The sequence below is a fragment of the Pipistrellus kuhlii genome, unplaced genomic scaffold, assembly GCF_014108245.1.
Source record: "Pipistrellus kuhlii isolate mPipKuh1 unplaced genomic scaffold, mPipKuh1.p scaffold_m20_p_2, whole genome shotgun sequence".
NCBI lineage: Eukaryota > Metazoa > Chordata > Mammalia > Chiroptera > Vespertilionidae > Pipistrellus > Pipistrellus kuhlii.
The window spans coordinates 135,350,716-135,370,178 of NW_023425515.1; the positions used below are offsets into that span (position 1 = coordinate 135,350,716).

Sequence of the window (19,463 nt, forward strand, 5' to 3'; positions counted from 1 at the left end):
AGGTTTCGTTCACTTAAATCTATTATTTTTTAACTTTTACCACTTGGGTTTGGTGGAGGAACTTGGTATTTTTATTTTATTTTTTTTAAATATATTTTATTGATTTTTTACATAGAGGAAGGGAGAGAGATAGAGAGCTAGAAACGTCGTTGAGAGAGAAACATCGACAAGCTGCCTCCTGCACACCCCCTACCGGGGATGTGCCCTCAACCAAAGTACATGCCCCTGACTGGAATCGAACCTGGGACCCTTCAGTCCGCAGACCGATGCTCTACCACTGAGCCAAACTGGTTTCCGCGAACTTGGTATTTTTAGTTGTTATTCAAGAAGTGGTTATGAAAGAAAACACCTGATTAAGCCAGGCAATAAATATTTATTTTCTTGAGTTCCTATTGTGTGCAAAGCTGTACCTATTAAACATGTACATTATATACAACAATATATTAAGGAAATTTGTAGTCTAGCTGGGGAAAATAAGATATATATATATATATATATATAATGACAAAGGTATAGTATTATATGAGAGTTAAATGAGTCATCACATTTCAGTGTTAGTAGAGAAAGTAACATGAGGTGGAAGAATTAGGGAAAACTGGATGGAAAGAATGGGTCTTGAATTAGTTTGTTGATAAGTAAATGGCAGGAAAAGGGGAAGGCTTTTCAGGCAGGGTAAAGCACATGAGCAGAGCCTGAAAATGTAGGTAATATGCATGTTGGGTTTACAGAATAGTGAATAAAATATAGTATCTGATATAGATTCCTAGAGTTGGTATGGAGAGACATATAAGGTTGTAAAACTAGGTTGTGTCAAATTGCATAAGACCTTTGATTCCAAGCTGTGTCCAAGGCAGAGTATTCAGAAGCTCAGTGGTCAGGCCTAGTATCATAATTCTTGTTTTGTCAAAAAGAGGTGGTGAGCATATTTTTGAAAATGCCCTCGTAGGTTACATCTTTGGCACCCAGTATCTACATTGATCTTTCTTCCCATTTATTCAGTTTTTAAAATGCTTCTAATAATATACAATAGCATAGCCACCCACACACTTGAAAATGCACTCTCCTTATGCAAAGTAGGATAACCCAATGTACTTGACTAATTGACTAATTATTGCTAACAGCTTCAAGGCCAGCTTTTTGGAGTAAGGTGCATTTTTCTCCATGAGTCCTAGATATAGGAATACATATCAACTAACCAGTATATAATTTTAGAAAGAAAACAACACAGCCACAAGATTCGTTCCATTTGGAAAAAGAAAATATGGGAAACAACATAGAGTAGCCCAGGTCTGTAGCATTTAGGACAGGAGGCAATTGATACATACCACTTTCTCAAAACAATATAAGTCACCTTTTAAAATCACCGAACTTACCACTCCCTGGCACAAACACACATACACTGAAAGGGGGACATTCTGAGATAGTCTCAGAATATACATTTTATGAAGCCAGGGAATGTTTTTGTTCTGTGGCCCATATGTTCAGTGCCAAGAACCATGCCTGTCACTGAGTAAGTCCATGTTGAATGAGTGGATTGATATGATTAATGAAGACACTCATTAGAATTTGAAATGAGACACATATAGAGACACCAAGTACCTAAAATGATACTTATCCAAAAGTAGGCCTCAAATCACAGTCATGCTATTACCCCCAAAACAATTTGAAATCTGAGCTTCGCTGATTTTTAACTGGGAACAAGTTCTCTAAGGATCTTCAAATGGTTACTAACTTATCTATCAAAAAGCAAATGATTATCAAAAACATGCAATACCAATGACCTATTTGTTTTATAGTTTTTTTTAGGTATAATTTACAAATAACAAACCGCATACATTTATACAATTTGATAATTTTTGATATATGTATAACTTATGAAACTGTCGCCAAAATATCAATAAAAATAGTGAACACATTTGTCAAGCCACAAAGCTTCTTTGCAATCTTTCTTTTCAGGCCCTCATGTTCCTCCCTTCCCCAGTCTACTCCTGATCTGCTTTTCGTCACTCTAGGTACAAACCTACATATCAAATAATGGTCAAAGTAGTTTATTTAAAAATTATAAATTTAATGTAATATTATGAAAATTTCCATAAAATAAGAGTGGACTTTGCAATTGCCTTGTAGGTTCTTTTAAGAGTGACTTCAAACAATATGTGAATACTATTTAAGCAAAGTCTTATTTAGCACAAGGAGTATATGCTTGTATCATAAGGAATTTTATTGTCTTTGCTGTTGTGGATTTTTCTCTGCTGAGTTTTTAGGATCCAACGTATAAATGGAATTCAGCTGTACTATATGTTTTGCTCAAATCATTTGCAAAGATTTTCAAATATATTATAATGGAAAAAATCTGTTTTTGATGGCTATTTAGATCTAAAACAGCAAAAGAGAATGAAAGGGAGCCAGATACCTAGATGAATTGTTTATTTTGTATTTACTTTTTTTAGAAGCTCATTTTCTATTTTTGGTTTTCTCAGAAGATGGAATAGTTCCTTAATTTGCATTTGTGTGCTGCCTTGTGCTAAAGTTTAGTTTCTATAGTTTACTGGGAAAGTGAATTTATTACTTTCACTCTTCACATTTTTTTGGCATTAACTTTTGGATGGGTTATTCTCACTCAGAAAAGGTAATTTAAATCTTTTTTTTTTTTATTACTTTCCTACTGACTTTATTACTGAAATGGTATGTATTTCCACAAATGCTAAAGAACAGATTTTTATGATTATTTTTTGGGGGGGGGATCTATGTTTCATACTGAATTCTCCTCTTATAGGTTCTTTCTCCCTCTGGGTGCATTCTTTGTTGTTTGCATATGTGAAATTTCAGTCCTATATATAGAAGCTATGATTGTTGGCTTAGGCTTTTATTGTTATTGTTGTTGTTGTTGTTGTTTTGGTATTTTTTTGGCTTGGTTTCTCAGGGGGTAACTTTTGAAACTGGGTAATTGAAAATAAAATTATTCAATTTGTTTTTAATTTGGTCATCAATTCAGGCCATCAGATATTTATTCAATATGCTGTATGCCCAGCACTAGATGAGGCTTTATATAGCTTCTCCCTCTAGCAATTCATAATTTATTTTTTGTCCTATCTTAAATGATTTGTTAGTTTTATCTTTTCTTAATATGACTATTTTTCCAAAAGATATATTCATCTCTACTTTTTTTACACTTAAAAAAACTACAAAGAAGATAAATTTAAGTCAAACCATATTGAATTCTTGTATATGTAAAGCAAAATGGGTATTAAAAAATCAATGAAAATTTAAGGATTTAAATGGCCTAAATTCTATTCTTAACTATAATAACCAAACTTTTTAAAGCTGTCTTATAAAATATTAGAAATGTTTAAATTTCTCAAAATAAATAATCCAAAATCTGAACTTTACTCATTTACTCTGGGGGAAAATTCAATGAATTGAAATTGTTACAAACTCTTACCTACCAAAAACATATGATTATCTAAAATACCTGATACTAATTAACTTTCTTCACAGCTTTATTAAAGTATAATTCACATACTGAGGTAGTTATACTATAAAATAACTAGAGCCCCAGTGCATGGATTCATGCACCAGTGGAGTCTCCTGGCCTGGCCTGCACCATCTCGCAATCTGGGACACCTCAGGGGATGTTGGACTGCCAGTTTCACCCAGATCCCCACAGGCCAGCCTGAGGGAACCCACCAGTGCATGAATCTGTGCACTGGGCCTCTACTATGCATCTAAGACATTTGGTTAATCTCTTCCCACCCTTCCTCCTCCCCCTTCTCTCTGAGATTCATCAGTCTGTTCTATGTTTCCATGCCTGTGCATTAAACATTTGCCCCCTGGTGGTCAGTGCATGTCATAGCTCCCAGTTGAATGGTTGAATGGTTGTTTAGGCCTTTATATATATAATATAAATATATAAATTGAATATGTTTAAATTATGAAATTTTATAAATTTTCATGTATGTATAAAACATCACCAAGACCAAGTAGTGAACGTATCTGTCAAATCCAGCAGTGTCCTTGTTCACCTTTTGTAACTTCCCCCTTCTGTTTTTCCTGCCCTTCACCTTTTCAGACTACTACTGATCTACTTTTTGTCAGTATAGATTAATTTGCACTTTCCTAAAGTTTTTATATAAGTAAAATTACATAATGTGTAATCCTTTATAATGTGAGTTCTTTTACTCAGCATAATGCATTTGAGACTCATCCAAGTTGCTCCAATTCAGGTTGATTTCATTTTACTCATACGCTATTATTACTTTACACATTAGATTGCTTTGTGGATTATTTATCCATTTGAACTATTTCCTTTTCCCAAAGGGACTATAAATCTCAATAGAAAACAGAGCCTTTACTCCTGTTGCTAAGCACTAATGTGCTTAATATATGCCATAGAGCCATGGCCGGCAAACTGCAGCTTGTGAGCCACATGCGGCTCTTTGGCCCCTTGAGTATGGCTCTTCCACAAAATACCATGGCCTGGGCGAGTCTATTTTGAAGAAGTGGCATTAGAAGAAGTTTAAGTTTAAAAAATTTGTCTCTCAAAAGAAATTTCAGTCGTTGTACTGTTGAAATTTGATTCTGTGGACTAATGAGTTTGCTGACCACTGCCATAGAGCATTGTACACTTACTTTATTAGGACATTCTAGCTTCCAAACTCCTGACTACTATACTGCCAGAATCATAATAATAATATTTTGACTTTTATAATGTCCCAGGAAACTAATGGAATCTGCTAGTGCCTTTGGTTCCCAGGTTTTGCTTCAAAAAATGCATGTGAATTAGTCTCCAGCCTTTAGCAATTAGAGAATAATAAAGCATTGTTTTTACTGAAGATAATGCTGAGTCACTGTTCCCTGTGCAGTAAACAGATGTGAAGAGTCCAAAAATAGAAGACACATTTTTACTTATTATTTTTCAAGCTTCTTTAGGTTTCTACTTCTTGATAAAAATCGATGATTAGATTATTTCTGTTAGGAAGGCACCAGATGCAGGGTATAAAATCAGTATACAAAGATCAGTTGTATTTCCAAACACTATTAACAAACTATCAGAATGAAAAATTAAGAAAACAATCTTATATAATAAAAGGGTAATATGCAAACAGACCAAATGGCAAAACAACCAATCAAAACATAATATGCTAATGATATGCTAAGGCTAGTTCAGCTGCTCACTATGATATGCACTGACCACCAAGGGGCAGATGCTCTGACTGGTAGGCTAGCTTGCTGCTGGGGTCGGCCGATCAGGACTGAGTGAAATGGGCCAGGAGCCCTCCCGTAGGTCACTCCCCGGGCCTGATCATGCACCAGTGGGGTCTCTCAGCCTGGACTGTGCCCTCTTGAAATCCGGGGGGATGTTGGAGAGCTGTTTTCAGCCTAATCCCACAGGCTGAAAAACAGTATGAAGTTTCCTCAAAAAATTAAAAATAGAACTCCCATTTAACCTAGGAATTCCACTTCTAGGGATTTTTTTTTTCTTTATTGGCTGGAATTCATTTGCTTATCTACTATTTGATTAGTAATGGTATAAAATATATATGAAAGGTATATCATATATATAGGAAATGCTTGATTCTTTACTTTTGTTTACCAGTTTTCATAATAATGAGTTGGCTCCCTTTCCTCCTCTAAACATACACAGGTATTTTTTCTTGTTGTATCATTATGAAATTATGAATTTAAACATATCTGATATATTTTTATTCATTGCAATTCTTATTCTTATTGAAGTTCATATTGTTTCATGTCTGGCCAGTGGGATCCTCTCCAAGCTCTTAGAGTTCTTTTTTTAAAAAGTGTATTAATATATATTTTATTATTGATAGCATTGCATCTCCAGTTTCTGCCTCTTTTCCCTCCAGTCCTTCCAGCCCCTACTGAGCCCTCTCAGGTCTTCATCCCTTATTGCCCATATCCATGGGCTATGCATATAAGTATATAAGTTCTTTCATTTATCCCCCATCCTCACATTGAGGTATGTCAGTCTATTCCATGCCTCTCTACAGTTCTTTTAACAGGAGCTAGCGTTCTTGCTTTCTGATATGACAGGGTGTGCCAGACTCATCAGAAGATTGGATAGAAATTACTAGTTTTTCCATGGGGATGCTCTGAATCTGATTGTAAACCACACCCAATTTCGGAAAGTAGCCACCAAGAATGTTGTCCCTTTTCAAAAAGAAACAAGTCAGTCATTCGACAACAACAAAAATCTTATTTTTAGCACTAGTTGTGGAGAATATGAATGTTAATACTACATAAAACTGCCTTCAAAGATTTTACAATCTGACAAGGAAAACAAAACAAGCCAAAACACTGCATAAGTGACGTCATAGGACCTAGGATGGTATGAGAGTTCTTACAAGGAACCTACTAACTCAAGGTATGGGGGTCAAAGAAAGATTTACAAGTAAAATGTTATTCAACCCTTTATTTAAAACATTAGTCTTCCAGCTGAAGAAAGAATGACTTAAGACAGAGAAGGCATAAGTGAACCTGATTTCCTTTAATTAGAAAAGCAGTCAGCAAGTCTCTATTAAACATGTTCTATTCCAAAACTTTCAGAAATTTGATTTTGTGATTAGTCTTTCTGTTACCACTGCCTTTTATTTTTCCTGCCAGAAATGTTCCCTATATATATTTTCTACAGGGATCTGGGTTTTAAATTGGAGTCAAGGCATTTCTTCCCTACTTCAGCCTGGATGAGTCAGTATCCCTTCTTTCGATTTTTCTTTCCAAGAAGAATGTTTCAGAATCAACTTTGCTATTCTCTTTTACTTGTGGAAGTTTTTATTACCAACATATTGATCCTTGCACTGGACTACCTTTTCTAGCCTACATTCACTGGACCCTCCTTTACTTTTAAAGATGCCAATTCTTGAACTTCTCTGACTTTCTATTGCTTTGTCCATGTGCACAGGAAATACAGAAACAGCTTTATCTATAAAATTAATATAAGTAAAATTGCAATCCTTAGCTTATTATTATTGAAACTGGTCATGATGAACAACAATCTAATTCATTATTTCAGCAATAAGATTAATCTAATTAGTTTAGAGTAACATTCTAGGCCCTTTCCCAGCACAGAGTTCATTTAACATTATAGTATATCTCTGTTTCTTAGGCTAACTATTTTAGTCTACTAAAGCATAATTTCCAGAAAGGAAAAATTATGATTCTCAGGCAAATATGAAGTAAACATGGGTCAGAAATTTTATTCAACTCATTAACTATGGTACCAGTAAGAGGTTAAGATGAATTAATGAGCATTTGAGGAGATAAGTATTTAGAGACATACTAGAGGCCCAGTGCACAGATTCACACACCTGTGGAGTCCCTCAGCCTTGCCTGAGCTCTCTCACATTCCAAGACCCCTCAGGCGATGTTGGAGAGCCGGTTTTGGCTCAATCTCAGCAGGCCAGGCCAAGGGACCCCCCCACCACCAGTGCACAAATCTGTGCACCAGGCCTCTAGTATGCATATAAGATCTTTGGTTAATCTCTTCCCTCCCTCTCCCCGCCCCTCTTCCCTCTGAGATTCATTAGTCTGTTCCATGCCTTTGTGTTGAGTGTCTGCCCCCTGGTGGTCATTGCGCATCATAGCTACTGAGCAGTTGGCCTGTTGGCCAATTGCTTAGGCTTTTACATAGAACATATATTGATAGATATGAGAATAATAGAATAAGATAGTTGACTTAGGTTTAACACTGATTAAAACCCTGTATATTAATACATAATCTTTGCAGTTGTTTTTTTCATCAAACACTAGTTATTTATACCACTACCCAACAAAAATTTATCAGCTACCATGAAGTTAGTAAACAGTACATCTTTAGGTAGCTCTGAGTTTTATGTGGCATTGAAAGGACCTGTTACAGACCTTTTGCTTTTTTTCCCAAGTTGTAGATGATTTTTTGAATAAGACTTCCACTCCCTAGACTGCATTAGAGGTCTGAGAATTGTACGTGAATGCCTGATATAGCAAGCTCTGTTTAAGTATACTTTGTAAGTTTAGTATTCCCAATGTTAACTGCCTAACAATTAACCATTAGTATTGACTTTTTGAGGACTACAAATTGTTCTAACTGGACATGAGAGAAAAGCAAAGGGAGTTTTTATATGCTTAATAGATTGAAAATAATCTGCTATGGAATAAACTTTTCATTTTTATGTTCCCTAGGGTTTTCCAGGTGATATTGGCATTCCTGGACAAAATGGCCCTGAAGGATCAAAGGTAAAAAAAGAAAAAAGTATGGTATCTATAGTTTTCTAATCTATACTTCAATGAATTGCTTAAAAAATACATTAGGAAATCAGAACATTTCTGGACATTTTTGAGCTGTCTCAGGGGCATTTAATAAACTATGTACATCTTGTTTCAAGATAATCAGGAAATAGTTTGCATTTCTGGTTCTTTTGGTGCCCTTTGTTGAGTTAGAGTATGTTATGCAATCTTTTGGGTTCAGGTCATTGAAAAACTCTTTTTCTGGTTTAGCCTAGATTTAGATTAGGATGGCAGTATTTGAAAAGCACATAAATCATTGAAAAAGTATTTTTTAAAGAGAGGAAAAAGACACAACTAAAAAGCCATAGTATATAATAAATGGATGTAAGTGTTCTGATCGCTAAAACCCTTTAGTGCTCATAAAGTATCCACAGATTAAAATAAAAGAAAGCGTATGATGTGCTAGAATTGATATAGCATGAAATGTCTTTTTAAAAACACTAAGCATTTTAAACTTCCATTTCAGGCAAATATGAAGTAAACATGGGTCAGAAATTTTATTCAACTTATTAATTAATGATGGTACCAGTAAGAGGTTTGAATATATCGATATATATATATATATATATATATATATATATATATATATGTAATTTTAATTTAAATTTAAATGCCAAGCTTTGTCAAGCAGGCTGACATAGAATGAACATTATAATAAATAAAGTATTGAGACAATAAAGATATAGAATGATAGGAAAGCCTGAAGTTTGGAGAATTGTCAGGTTATGAAGTACAGCTGCTGTAGAAGGTTATCAGTATGAGTGCAGAGGAAGTTATGGGAGATGAGTCTAAAGGATATCAATATAGCTGTAGTAGTCCCTTGTTATCTGCAGTTTTGCTTTCTACAGTCTTATTTACCCATGGTCAGCTATGATCTAAATCACATGTGTCAAACACAAGGCCTGCGGGCCAAATCCGTCCCGCCAGGCCTTGCAATGTGGCCTGCACCGCGCTGTCATCACTGCACTCCGCTGCGTTTCCATCACAATGACAGTTTATGACTGTTCAGTAAATCATTCGGCCTGCGATTTAGGCTGGATTTTAGATTTTGGCCCCTTCTCTGATTGAGTTCGACACCCCTAATCTAAATTATTAAATGGAAAGTTACAGAAATAAGCACTTTATAAATTTAAATCACACGATGTTCTCATTAGTGTGATGAAATCTCACGTGAATCATCCCATTGTGGTGATGGTCAAGCAGGCCATGCTGGGTGATGCCTGCAGGCTGCACTTCACTGCTCCCAGGTCGCTGAGGCCCTGCTGGGTGCTGCCTGCGGCCATGCTTGCCTGCTCCCCAGTCACCATGCGATGGCCAAGTAGGCCATGCTGGAAGCTGCCTCCTCCCTGCTATCAGTCTCCATGGAAGAAATGAGGTTAATTTGCATACTCATTCCTGATTGGCTGTTGGGAGATGTGTTCAATTCTCATCTTTCTTTTTTATTAGTGTAGATATGGATAATATGTAATATGTAATATTGTATGAGTATAGGGTTGGGGGACTTAGATTACTTTTTAAACAAGGTAGCACTTGATCTGACATGATGAATGAGCAGGAATTTGCAAACAGACAAGTGAGATGTATGGCATTCAGGGAAAGGACACTTGTGAGAAAACAGTTGCAATAAATATTTGGAACATATTTATACTAAAAGTTATTCATTGTTTATGTGAAACTCAGATTTCACTTGGCATCCTGTATTTTATCTGGCAACCCTATTGGCCATCTATAAACTTTCCCTATCTACAACAATGTTTGCCCTTTCTTTCTCTTTCCATGGAAGAATTCCTCTTTCTCTTGAATGTTCAGGATCTACATGTGTTTTGCATCAAACACTCTCTTGACTCCTGAATGACCTCATACCATCAATTACCACCTTTATCCTGATCTCTGACTCAAAATTTCCTCTCTTTGGCCTTAAAATTATTTTCACTGCCAATGTTGTAGTGTAGGCCCTCTTTATTTTTCACCAGGATTAGTGTAGTAGCCCGCCAAGTGTTCCTTCTGCCTCTAGTCTGGCATTTCTTCAATGCTACTTCCAAGTTGCTGATGGAATAATGTTTGGAAAGTATAGATGTCATCATGTCACTCTTGTGCTTAAATCCTCAGTAATCACAACTTCTTGTATTTCTTTGTTTTTTACACAAAGTTCCCTATAGAAGAAAGAGTACACGATAAACTGATAACAACTACAGTATAATAAATACATAAACCAGTAACATAGTCCTTTATTATAATTATTAAGTACTAGTGGCCTGGTGCACAAAATTCATGCACAGGGGGAGGGGCATTACCTCAGCCCAGACTGCACCCTCTCCAATTGTGAATACCTTGGGGGATGTCCAACTGCTGGTTTAGGTCCAATCCCACAGGCTGTTGGACATCTCTCTTAATCTGGGACTGCTGGCTCCTAACTGCTCACCTGACTGCCTGCCTAATTGCCTCTAATTGCCCTCCCCTGCTGGCCTGATCTCATCCCCAATTGCTCTCTCCTAGTGGCCTAATTGCCCCTAACTGTCCTCCCCTGCAGGCCTGATTGCCCATAACTACCTCTGCCCCCACCACAATGGCTTTGTCCAAAAAGAAGTTGGACATCCAGAAAATGGTCGGTAGACCTGGTCTAATTACCATATTTTCCTTTTATTAGTATAGATAGATTATATAGGATAGAATTGCTTAAATGGGGGAAAAGCCTTTTTCAGCAGGAGGAGATGCTCTTGGCAGACAAAAATATGTAATCCCTATATCTGGACTGATAGCCAGCCATATGCACTATACTGCCAAACCTATCATTAAAAAATTAAACTGCTTTCTTACATCTTATATCAAACAGCTGTTGCCCTTAAAACCCCTCCTCAGCCCCAACCTTAGGTTCTGCCTTTGCAGTTCACCCAGATTAGGTTGTGATTGGTTGGTTTTTATGCCAGTCAGAATAAAAAGCTCCACCTCCTAGAAAGCCATTGGCTCCTCACAGTTGACCTAGATTTGGTTCTGATTGGTCAGTTTCTATGCCAGTCAGTGTCTCCGGGTCTATCTCTGGGCCTGATTAGAGAGTTAGGGCTGATCAGTAACCCCTGTGGAGGCCTGAGAGAAAGAGAGGCACAGCAGAGGCACAGCTGCTGGCCAGGCCTGGAGAGAAGGAGTGGAAACAGCTGATCAACAGCTGCCACAGAGGCTACAGATCAGAGCCTGCTTCTCTTTCCAGGCCTGATCCTCAGCCCCCTCAGCAGTCGATGCTATAATAGGTGGCCACGCCTGCAGCAGCAGCAGTCAGTGCTGGTTCACCACGGCAACCCAGCACTGACTGCAGGACTGACTTTCGGTTGGTCGAGCCTTTGGTCATTTTGGATGTTATGGACCCTGGGTTTTTATATATTAGGATTATGTACTATGCATAATTGTATGTGCTCTATCTTCATAGAGCCGGCAGTGCAGTAGGTCTGTTTACACCAGCATCACCACAAATACACAAGTAACGTTTTGCACTGTGACTTCAGATGGCTGCGGCAGCATTAGGCCATAGGAATTTTTCAGTTCCACTATAATTATATGGGACCACTTCCATATACATAGCTTATTATTGACCAAAACATTTTGTGGCACATGATATAGATTTATCATCACTCTTCTGAAGGCATTATTCCAGCTAAACTGTTTACTGTACCAAACCATGCCATGTTTCTCTAAATCTCACAGAGCTCTGCATGCTGTTCTTTTTTTTTTTAAATATATTTTATTGATTTTTTACAGAGAGGAAGGGAGAGCGATAGTGAGCTAGGAACATTGATGAGAGAGAAACATCGATCAGCTGCCTCCTGCACACCCCCTACTGCGATGTGCCTGCAACAAAAGTATATGCCCTTGACCAGAATCGAACCTGGGCCTTTCAGTAGGGGATGTGCAGCAGGCTGAGGCTCTATCCACTGAGCGAAACCGGTTTCAGCATGCTGTTCTTTTTGTCTGGATATTTTTCTACCTTCCTGTGCCCTACTTTATTAGCTAACACCTTCACATCACATACCACATTGTCCAGGGAGCTTTCCCTGTTCTTCCCAAACCTAATGAAGATAATCTTTCTCTGTATTCCTGAAAAAACAATCTATCAAGCACTTATCTTTATGTATATTATAACTGCTGGTTTGCTAATATATCTATATCAGACTGTAAGATTTTTGAGAGAAGAGACTTAGTGATTTTATACATATCACAATAATCACAATATCTATAGCACATAATAGGAGCACAATAGATATTATCTGAATAGATTACTGAATGACTATATTAAAAGCTCAGGAGTAGGAGCGCTTTTGAAGGGGAAAAAGAAGTTTAATTCTAGGTATATTTAGTTTGCAGTACCTTTTTGACATCAATGCAGAAATTATCGCTAATAGTAAAAAAGATGAAAAGTAGAAATAGTAGCATGAAGGGAAGCTAAGATAGAGATGTAGTATAGAGAAGGGAGTTGTGAATTTCTTATGTCTAGTGTTAGTCATTCATCTACTATATACTCAGGAACTTGAACTTGATACATATATAAACATGTTCATTTATTTATGAATTTTTATTAGCATTTATTGAGTTTATTTTATGTGTTAGTACAAATACTAAATGTAGATTATAAAGATTTTCAAACCATGGTGCATCTCCTGGATAAGGTTAAAATTTAGTGAGAATTTTTTTTTTAACCAGAAAATGTTGTAAGACTTGCTATATAAAAGAGAAATGCTGTGGGAGCCCAGATAATTGAGCAAGAAATTCTGTCTTGGAAATTGGAAATTACTTCAAGAGGAAGTGATAATTGAACTTAATGTTTTTAAGCCTGTATATCACAGTAGGTGAAGTATTGTTAGTGATCTTTGAAACTTTCTTCCCATGAATTCCTCTAGTATTAGAATTGCAGAGCTTAAAAATGGGACAAAAGACCTGAGAGCCAGATATTTTCATGAAACCCATTGATTGAGTTTCCAACGAGTAATAATTATTTTGTAGATTAGTTTGTCTATGGCCTCATCAGTACCAACAGCATTAGACTAATTTATACACATTACTGAATTTTAAAATACTATCTAGAAGATATAATTTTATTATCAAAAGAACCAGAATAGTTTAAAAGGAGAAAGATATAATTTTATCTTTTGAGGGTTGAGAAAGGTCTGCTTTTGTCTCTCTTCTTGGTCCTTACTTGTTTGCCTTGAAATTGTTTAGAAACAGAAAGGAACAACAAAGCCAAACACACTGACCCTGTTAGCATGAAGTGTTTCTTTAGTTGTGTACACTGTATCATGGAAGCATCTTTAAACTGACTTTATTTTTATGTACATGTATTTATTGGGAAGTAGGCTATAGAAAGTAGTCATCAAGAAAATAATGTCCACTGTACTTGAAATACATGTTTGCCCTATTTGCAAACAAATTGGGTTCTTTCCAGAGCAATTTGCCATCGCTTTAAAGAAATCTTTTATTTTTTCCTTCATTTTCTGCCAGTTGACTAAAAGACTAAAACTGTGATTAGAAACTTGTGTTAATTATGGTTCTATTAATTGTGTGTGTGTGTGTGTGTGTGTGTGTGTGTGTGTGTGTGTAGACACAAAACATACTTCAGCAAACCTTCTTGTGAGGTGAGCTATCCAATTTGGAAATATGCTTTCAAGTATCTTATAACATTAGCAAAACCATATCCTTTTTTCTGCAAAAAGTGACTACCCAATAAATAGTCTGTTTTTCAGTAAATAGAGAAATTATTTGTTGCTACAATGGTTTGTTTTGTTACTTTGTCTATGGAAATAAGGATGGTAAAAGGCTGTCATAACATCTCTGATAAATTATTAGAGAAAACCTAATTATTAGAGAAAATCTGCTGTGTGTGAGGTTATGTTACAGAATATATAGAAATAAATTTACATTGAATTATTAAAATATGTGTTTATCTGGATAGAAGTGCACTAATTTGGTAAAAGGAAATGCATAACTCTAGATATTTCCCTGAGATCGCCGCAATCTAGCCTTAAAGTTAAACGGGCAGTTGGACATCCCTCGAGGGATACCAGAGTGGAGAGGGTGCAGGCTGGGCTGAGGGACAACCCCCTGACCCCGTGCATTAATTTCGTGCACCTGGCCTCTACTGTGTTAATAATAGGCTAAGGCTGCTCAACTGCTTGCTATGGCATGTACTGACCACCTGGGGGCAGACGCTCCAACCAGTAGGTTAGTTTGCTGCTGGGCCAACTGATCAGGACTGAGCCAGATGGGCTGGACTTGCCCTGGAGCCCTCCCATGGTCCCTCCCCTGATGGCCAACCTCCCTCATTCCTCCCCAGCCCTGATCATGCACCAGTGGAGTCCCTTGGCCAGGCCTGCACCCTCTCACAGTCCAGGACCCCTCGGGGAATGTCAGAGAGCCAGTTTTGGCCTGATTTCACAGGCCAGGCTGAGGGACCCCACTAGGGCACAAATTCATTCACTTGGCCTCTCGTTTTGAATAAAAGTGGTTAGAGTGAGCATCCTTGCTTTGTTCCTGATTTTTTTCAAGAAAGCTTGCAGTTTTTCACTGTTGAGTATGATATGAACTGTGGACTTTTTATATTGGGTCTAGTAATAATTAATGTCGTTTTTAAACATTCGTTTAAAATCTTGCTTGGTGTTGACTAGTATTGACATAACCTTCAAACACGTGGTATCTACAGAACGTGAGAAGTGCAATTAACAAGTTTTGATTGAAAAAGTTTGTGTTTGGTTTGGTTTTTGTTGCAAAACTAGGGCTAAGAAGATGGAGGATGAAGAGCATATTCGGCACTGCATGCTTTACGAGTTCCAATTAGGAAGAAAAGCAAGTGAGGCTGCAAAAAACATCTGTAGTGCTCTTGGTCAAGATGCAGTTAGCGCCAGAAAATGCCAGCGTTGGTTTGAGAAATTTCGCGAGGGAAATTTTTCGTTAGATGACAAGAGTGGTCGAGGCCGTGTGTCCAATTTTGATCAAGAAGCTCTTCAAGCTCTTTTGGTGCAAAATCCTCAAATTACCCAACAAGAGCTTGCGACAACTTTAAATTGTTCACAGAAAACAATTTCCAATCAATTGCGTGCACTTGGCAAAGTCCAAAAGTTTGGAAAATGGGTTTCTAATGAGTTGACCGACAACAACCATAATCAAAGAGTCACAATTTGCAGTTCGCTCCTCTCTCGTCAAAACTGTTTGCCGTTTTTAGAGCAAATTGTTACCGGAGATGAACAATGGGTGCTGTATGTTAATTTGAAAAGGCGGCCTTAATGGTTGGACAAAAATAAGGCTCCGCAGCCCACGCCAAAACCTGACTTGCATGCGAAAAAAGTGATGTTGTGTGTTTGGTGGAATTTTAAAGGAATTCTTCATTATGAACTTTTACCATCTACCCAAACCATTACAAGTGCAGTGTATAGTGCCCAATTGGAAAGGTTAGCCCAAGCTTTAAGAGAAAAAGAACCCGCGCTGATTAATCAGAAGGGCGTAATTCTTCACCACGATAACGCACGACCGCATACTGCAAGAATCACTGCTGAAAAACGGCGCCAGTTAGAATGGGAAGTTCTCCCTCAGCCTGCATATTCTCCTGATATTGCCCCTTCCGATTACCATTTGTTTTGTTCTTTGCAAAACTTTCTTCTTAGAAAAAAATTTAATAATGAAGAATGCCTCAAAAATGCATTGACCGAATTTTTTGCATCAAAATCACAAGAATTTTACAACAGAGGGATTAAAATGCTTCCTGAGTGTTGGGCACAAGTAGTAGAAAACAATGGCAACTATATTGTTGATTAAATTTTGTTGTATTGTTTAAATAAATTCGATTTAAAAAAAGTATTAGAAAACGACATTAATTATTACTAGACCTAATATTTGTCCTTTATTATGTTGAGGTAATTTCCTTCTATTTTTAGTTTGTTGAGGTTTTTATCATGAAAGGTTATTATATTTTATCAAATTTTTGGCCATAGGAATTTTTGCATGTTATTTTTGTTCTTTATTCTGTTAATGTGGTATATCACATTGATTTTAATATGTTAAAAAATCCTCATACCCCAGCTATAAATCCAATTTAATTGTAATGTATGATCCTTTAATGTGTTATTGAATTAGTTTTGCTAGTTTTGTTGTTGGGTTTTTTTTTTCTTTTCTTTGGGGGGTGTGATTTGAGGATTGTTGCTTCTATAATCATCAGAGCCACTGGTCTGTAATTTTTTTCTTTGCAGTGTCTTTATCTGGCTTTGGTATCAGGGTAATGCTAACTCCATAGAATAAGTTGTCTGTAAGAGTTTGAAAAGTGTTTACATGAATTATTCTTTAAATGTGTAGAATTCTCCAGTGAAGTCATCTGGTCCCAGGCTTATTTTAGGGGGTGAGTGTGGGGAGTTGATTATTGATTCAATATCCTCAATAATTATAGATCTGTTCAGATTTTGTATTTCTCTATGATTCAGTTTTGGTAGGTTGTGTGTTTCTAGGAATTTTATTTATTCCTTCTAGGTAATCCCATTTGTTGTTATGTAATTGTTCATATTAGTCTCTTATGATTCTTTTTATTTCTGTGCATTAGTTCTAATATCCCCTCTGAATAAGAAAAATATTGCCATGTTGAGAAAGATATATAGGGTATTTTCTAAAATAGGAATTTTTTTTTTAGTTATTTCAGTCAATTTTTATTTGCCAGTATTTGATTTTTAAAAACATGCATTTTGATTCTCAAAAGATTTTCTTTTAATTTTGAAATTTCTAATCTTGTTCAGGTTGTTAGTTTATTTTGTAAATTGCCCTCTCCTTTTACCAGCTTGTATCATGAAGGGAGATTATTTGAAGAACATTTAGTATATGAATGATTTATTCCATACTCTGTTGGTCTTTTAACAAATTAAAACATTATATATCCCCTCTATCTGTTTTTCAGATTTTGTAAATCCTTTATTATGTATTTATTGTACTATTATCATATTAACAATAAGACTTATTGCTTTCAATTTAGAAATACTTTTTCTGAAAAAGGTGTCTCATTAAAGAGTAATACACTGGGCAGATGATTTGAACATTAATATACTGTTTAAAATAAGTTTATCCTATGTTTCACAACTTTTTGTATGCTCTGTAGTTTTCTGCTCATCTACCCACTCACCCCATTTTGATAACTTCCTACTGGGAAATGAATGGTACTAAATAGTATTGCCAATCTCTAGATTAATGCTGATTGAAAAATATTAATTGAGCTAAATTTCTCATTATGTGTGCTTATGTTGTTTTTATAGGGAGTCATTGGAACTAGAGGGCCTCCTGGACCTCCTGGCCTCAAAGGAACTCAGGTATGGAGGAAATATCCCATCAGCAATTTTTTGTTTAGTCTTTCCCCTTTTAACTTTTATGGGACATTGGTTTTTGCTTAAAAAAAAACACATTGCTTTAGTGTGGATAACTTTTGCTTTGAGGATTTCAAGTTACCAATTTATACTAGCAGTTATGGGATGGGATTTGGAATCATTCTGCAGTATTTTGAATTCATTAAGTGATTTATGTCAGTGGTCTTCATCTGAAGAATCTGAACCTAGAATCTTACTCATATGTAATAAGATTTATATTTACTATTTGTGTCCATTTTACATTTGTGACCCAAAAAATTATGTTTTTATTGAATTGTGAATCGAGCAGTGTTTTTTAACTAAATAAGAATATATAATTCTATCAAGGTCTGTATATATTCTTCAGATATGGTAACATAAACTTTTATTTGAAGGTGAAAAATCAGTATATTTAGAAAAGATGTCAATAAATGGAATAAAAACTGTTATTACTTTTTTATTTTCTTAAAGAATAATGTATAAAAATTTAGCTTTAGGAACTTCTTGGCCTGGCTAGTATGGCTCAGTCTGTTGGTGCATCATTCTATGCAAGGAAAGGTCTCAGGTTCGATTCTTGGTCAGGTTATATACCCAGGTTGTGGGATTGATACCTGGTCGGAATGTATATGGAAGCTATCTGAATGATTCTCTCTCATATCAATATTTCTCTTGCTCCTCTTTCTCTCTCTCTAACATCAATAAAAAATATATCCTCGTGTGAAGATTAAAGAAAATTATTTTTTCTATGTTCCTCTATTCTCTATTCACCTCTATAGTTTTATATGCACAGATTTTACATTTTATGAAATTATAACTAATTTGACCCCAAGAATATTGGACCTATAAATTATTCAAGAAGAAACTCTGGACATTAACCCCATTTGGGTATGATTCTATATATCTTTGTATCTCTATGGCTTAAGTCGGAAATAATCTCAAAAACATATTTGTTGAATGAATGAAGTGCCATGTACAAACATGTCCTGTACCAATAATTTTAAATATACAAATGCATATTGATTCTATCTATTAAAAACTTAATTGAGTTCCTCTCTGTATCATAGAGATATTGAGTCCAGAAGGGAAAGGTAATCCTTAATTCATGGTCTTAGTGATTCCGAATCCTAATTTTGTGATACTCTAATCATTTTTACTGCTATTCACTCTCGTTTTTCTATATGTAACTTATATCATCCACTAATTTAAAATAATCCAACAGCACACGTCTCTTTTAGAGTAGAGGTGGGGTTGTCACAGAAAAAAAAAATACAAAAAAAAAATCACAGAAATATTTTCATCATGTCTCAGAATGAGCTTCAGATTTCAAAATAAATAGAATAGGATTTGTATTTTTAAAACTTATTTCAGGCCATGATATGTTCTAATTTTTTTAAGGGAGAAGAAGGACCAATGGGACCCATTGGAGAACTGGGGCCAAGTGTAAGTATCATGTAAATAATCCCCCCCCCCAAAAAAATAAGGGGACATATGTAATACTTACAACAATAAAGATTTTTTTTAAGTGCTCCTCTTAAAATAACTATTCTGTGACTGTTTTTCAATAGCACCAAATTTTATTATAGCAAAGGATAAAAATGAAAACAAACTATAGCCCAATAATTCCCCCAAATAAAATAGGCCTATAACTGGAATCTTCCATGGATATTTTAAGTGATATTATGCCTCTACATATTTATGTATTCCTTCAGTGGTCTTATGATCTTAGTAATTTATGTAAATTACTTATAAAGTTTAGCTCTCTAATGTAATAAGGAGCTAAAAGCCTTAGCCAGTTTAATAATATTATCGGAATTTTTGTTTTCTAAG

At 35.9% G+C, this 19,463-nt stretch overlaps 1 protein-coding gene across 2 annotated transcripts in view; it reads left to right on the top strand.

Moving 5' to 3' along the window:
• COL24A1 (collagen type XXIV alpha 1 chain) overlaps positions 1-19,463 on the top strand; it is a 293,517-nt gene that overhangs the window by 115,802 nt on the left and 158,252 nt on the right. For both annotated transcript variants that reach the window (XM_036446684.2, XM_045584381.1), the window contains exons 20-22: positions 8,179-8,232; positions 17,550-17,603; positions 19,032-19,076. In XM_036446684.2, the coding sequence (XP_036302577.1) occupies positions 8,179-8,232; positions 17,550-17,603; positions 19,032-19,076 (153 nt within the window). The remainder of the gene's footprint in view (positions 1-8,178; positions 8,233-17,549; positions 17,604-19,031; positions 19,077-19,463) is intronic.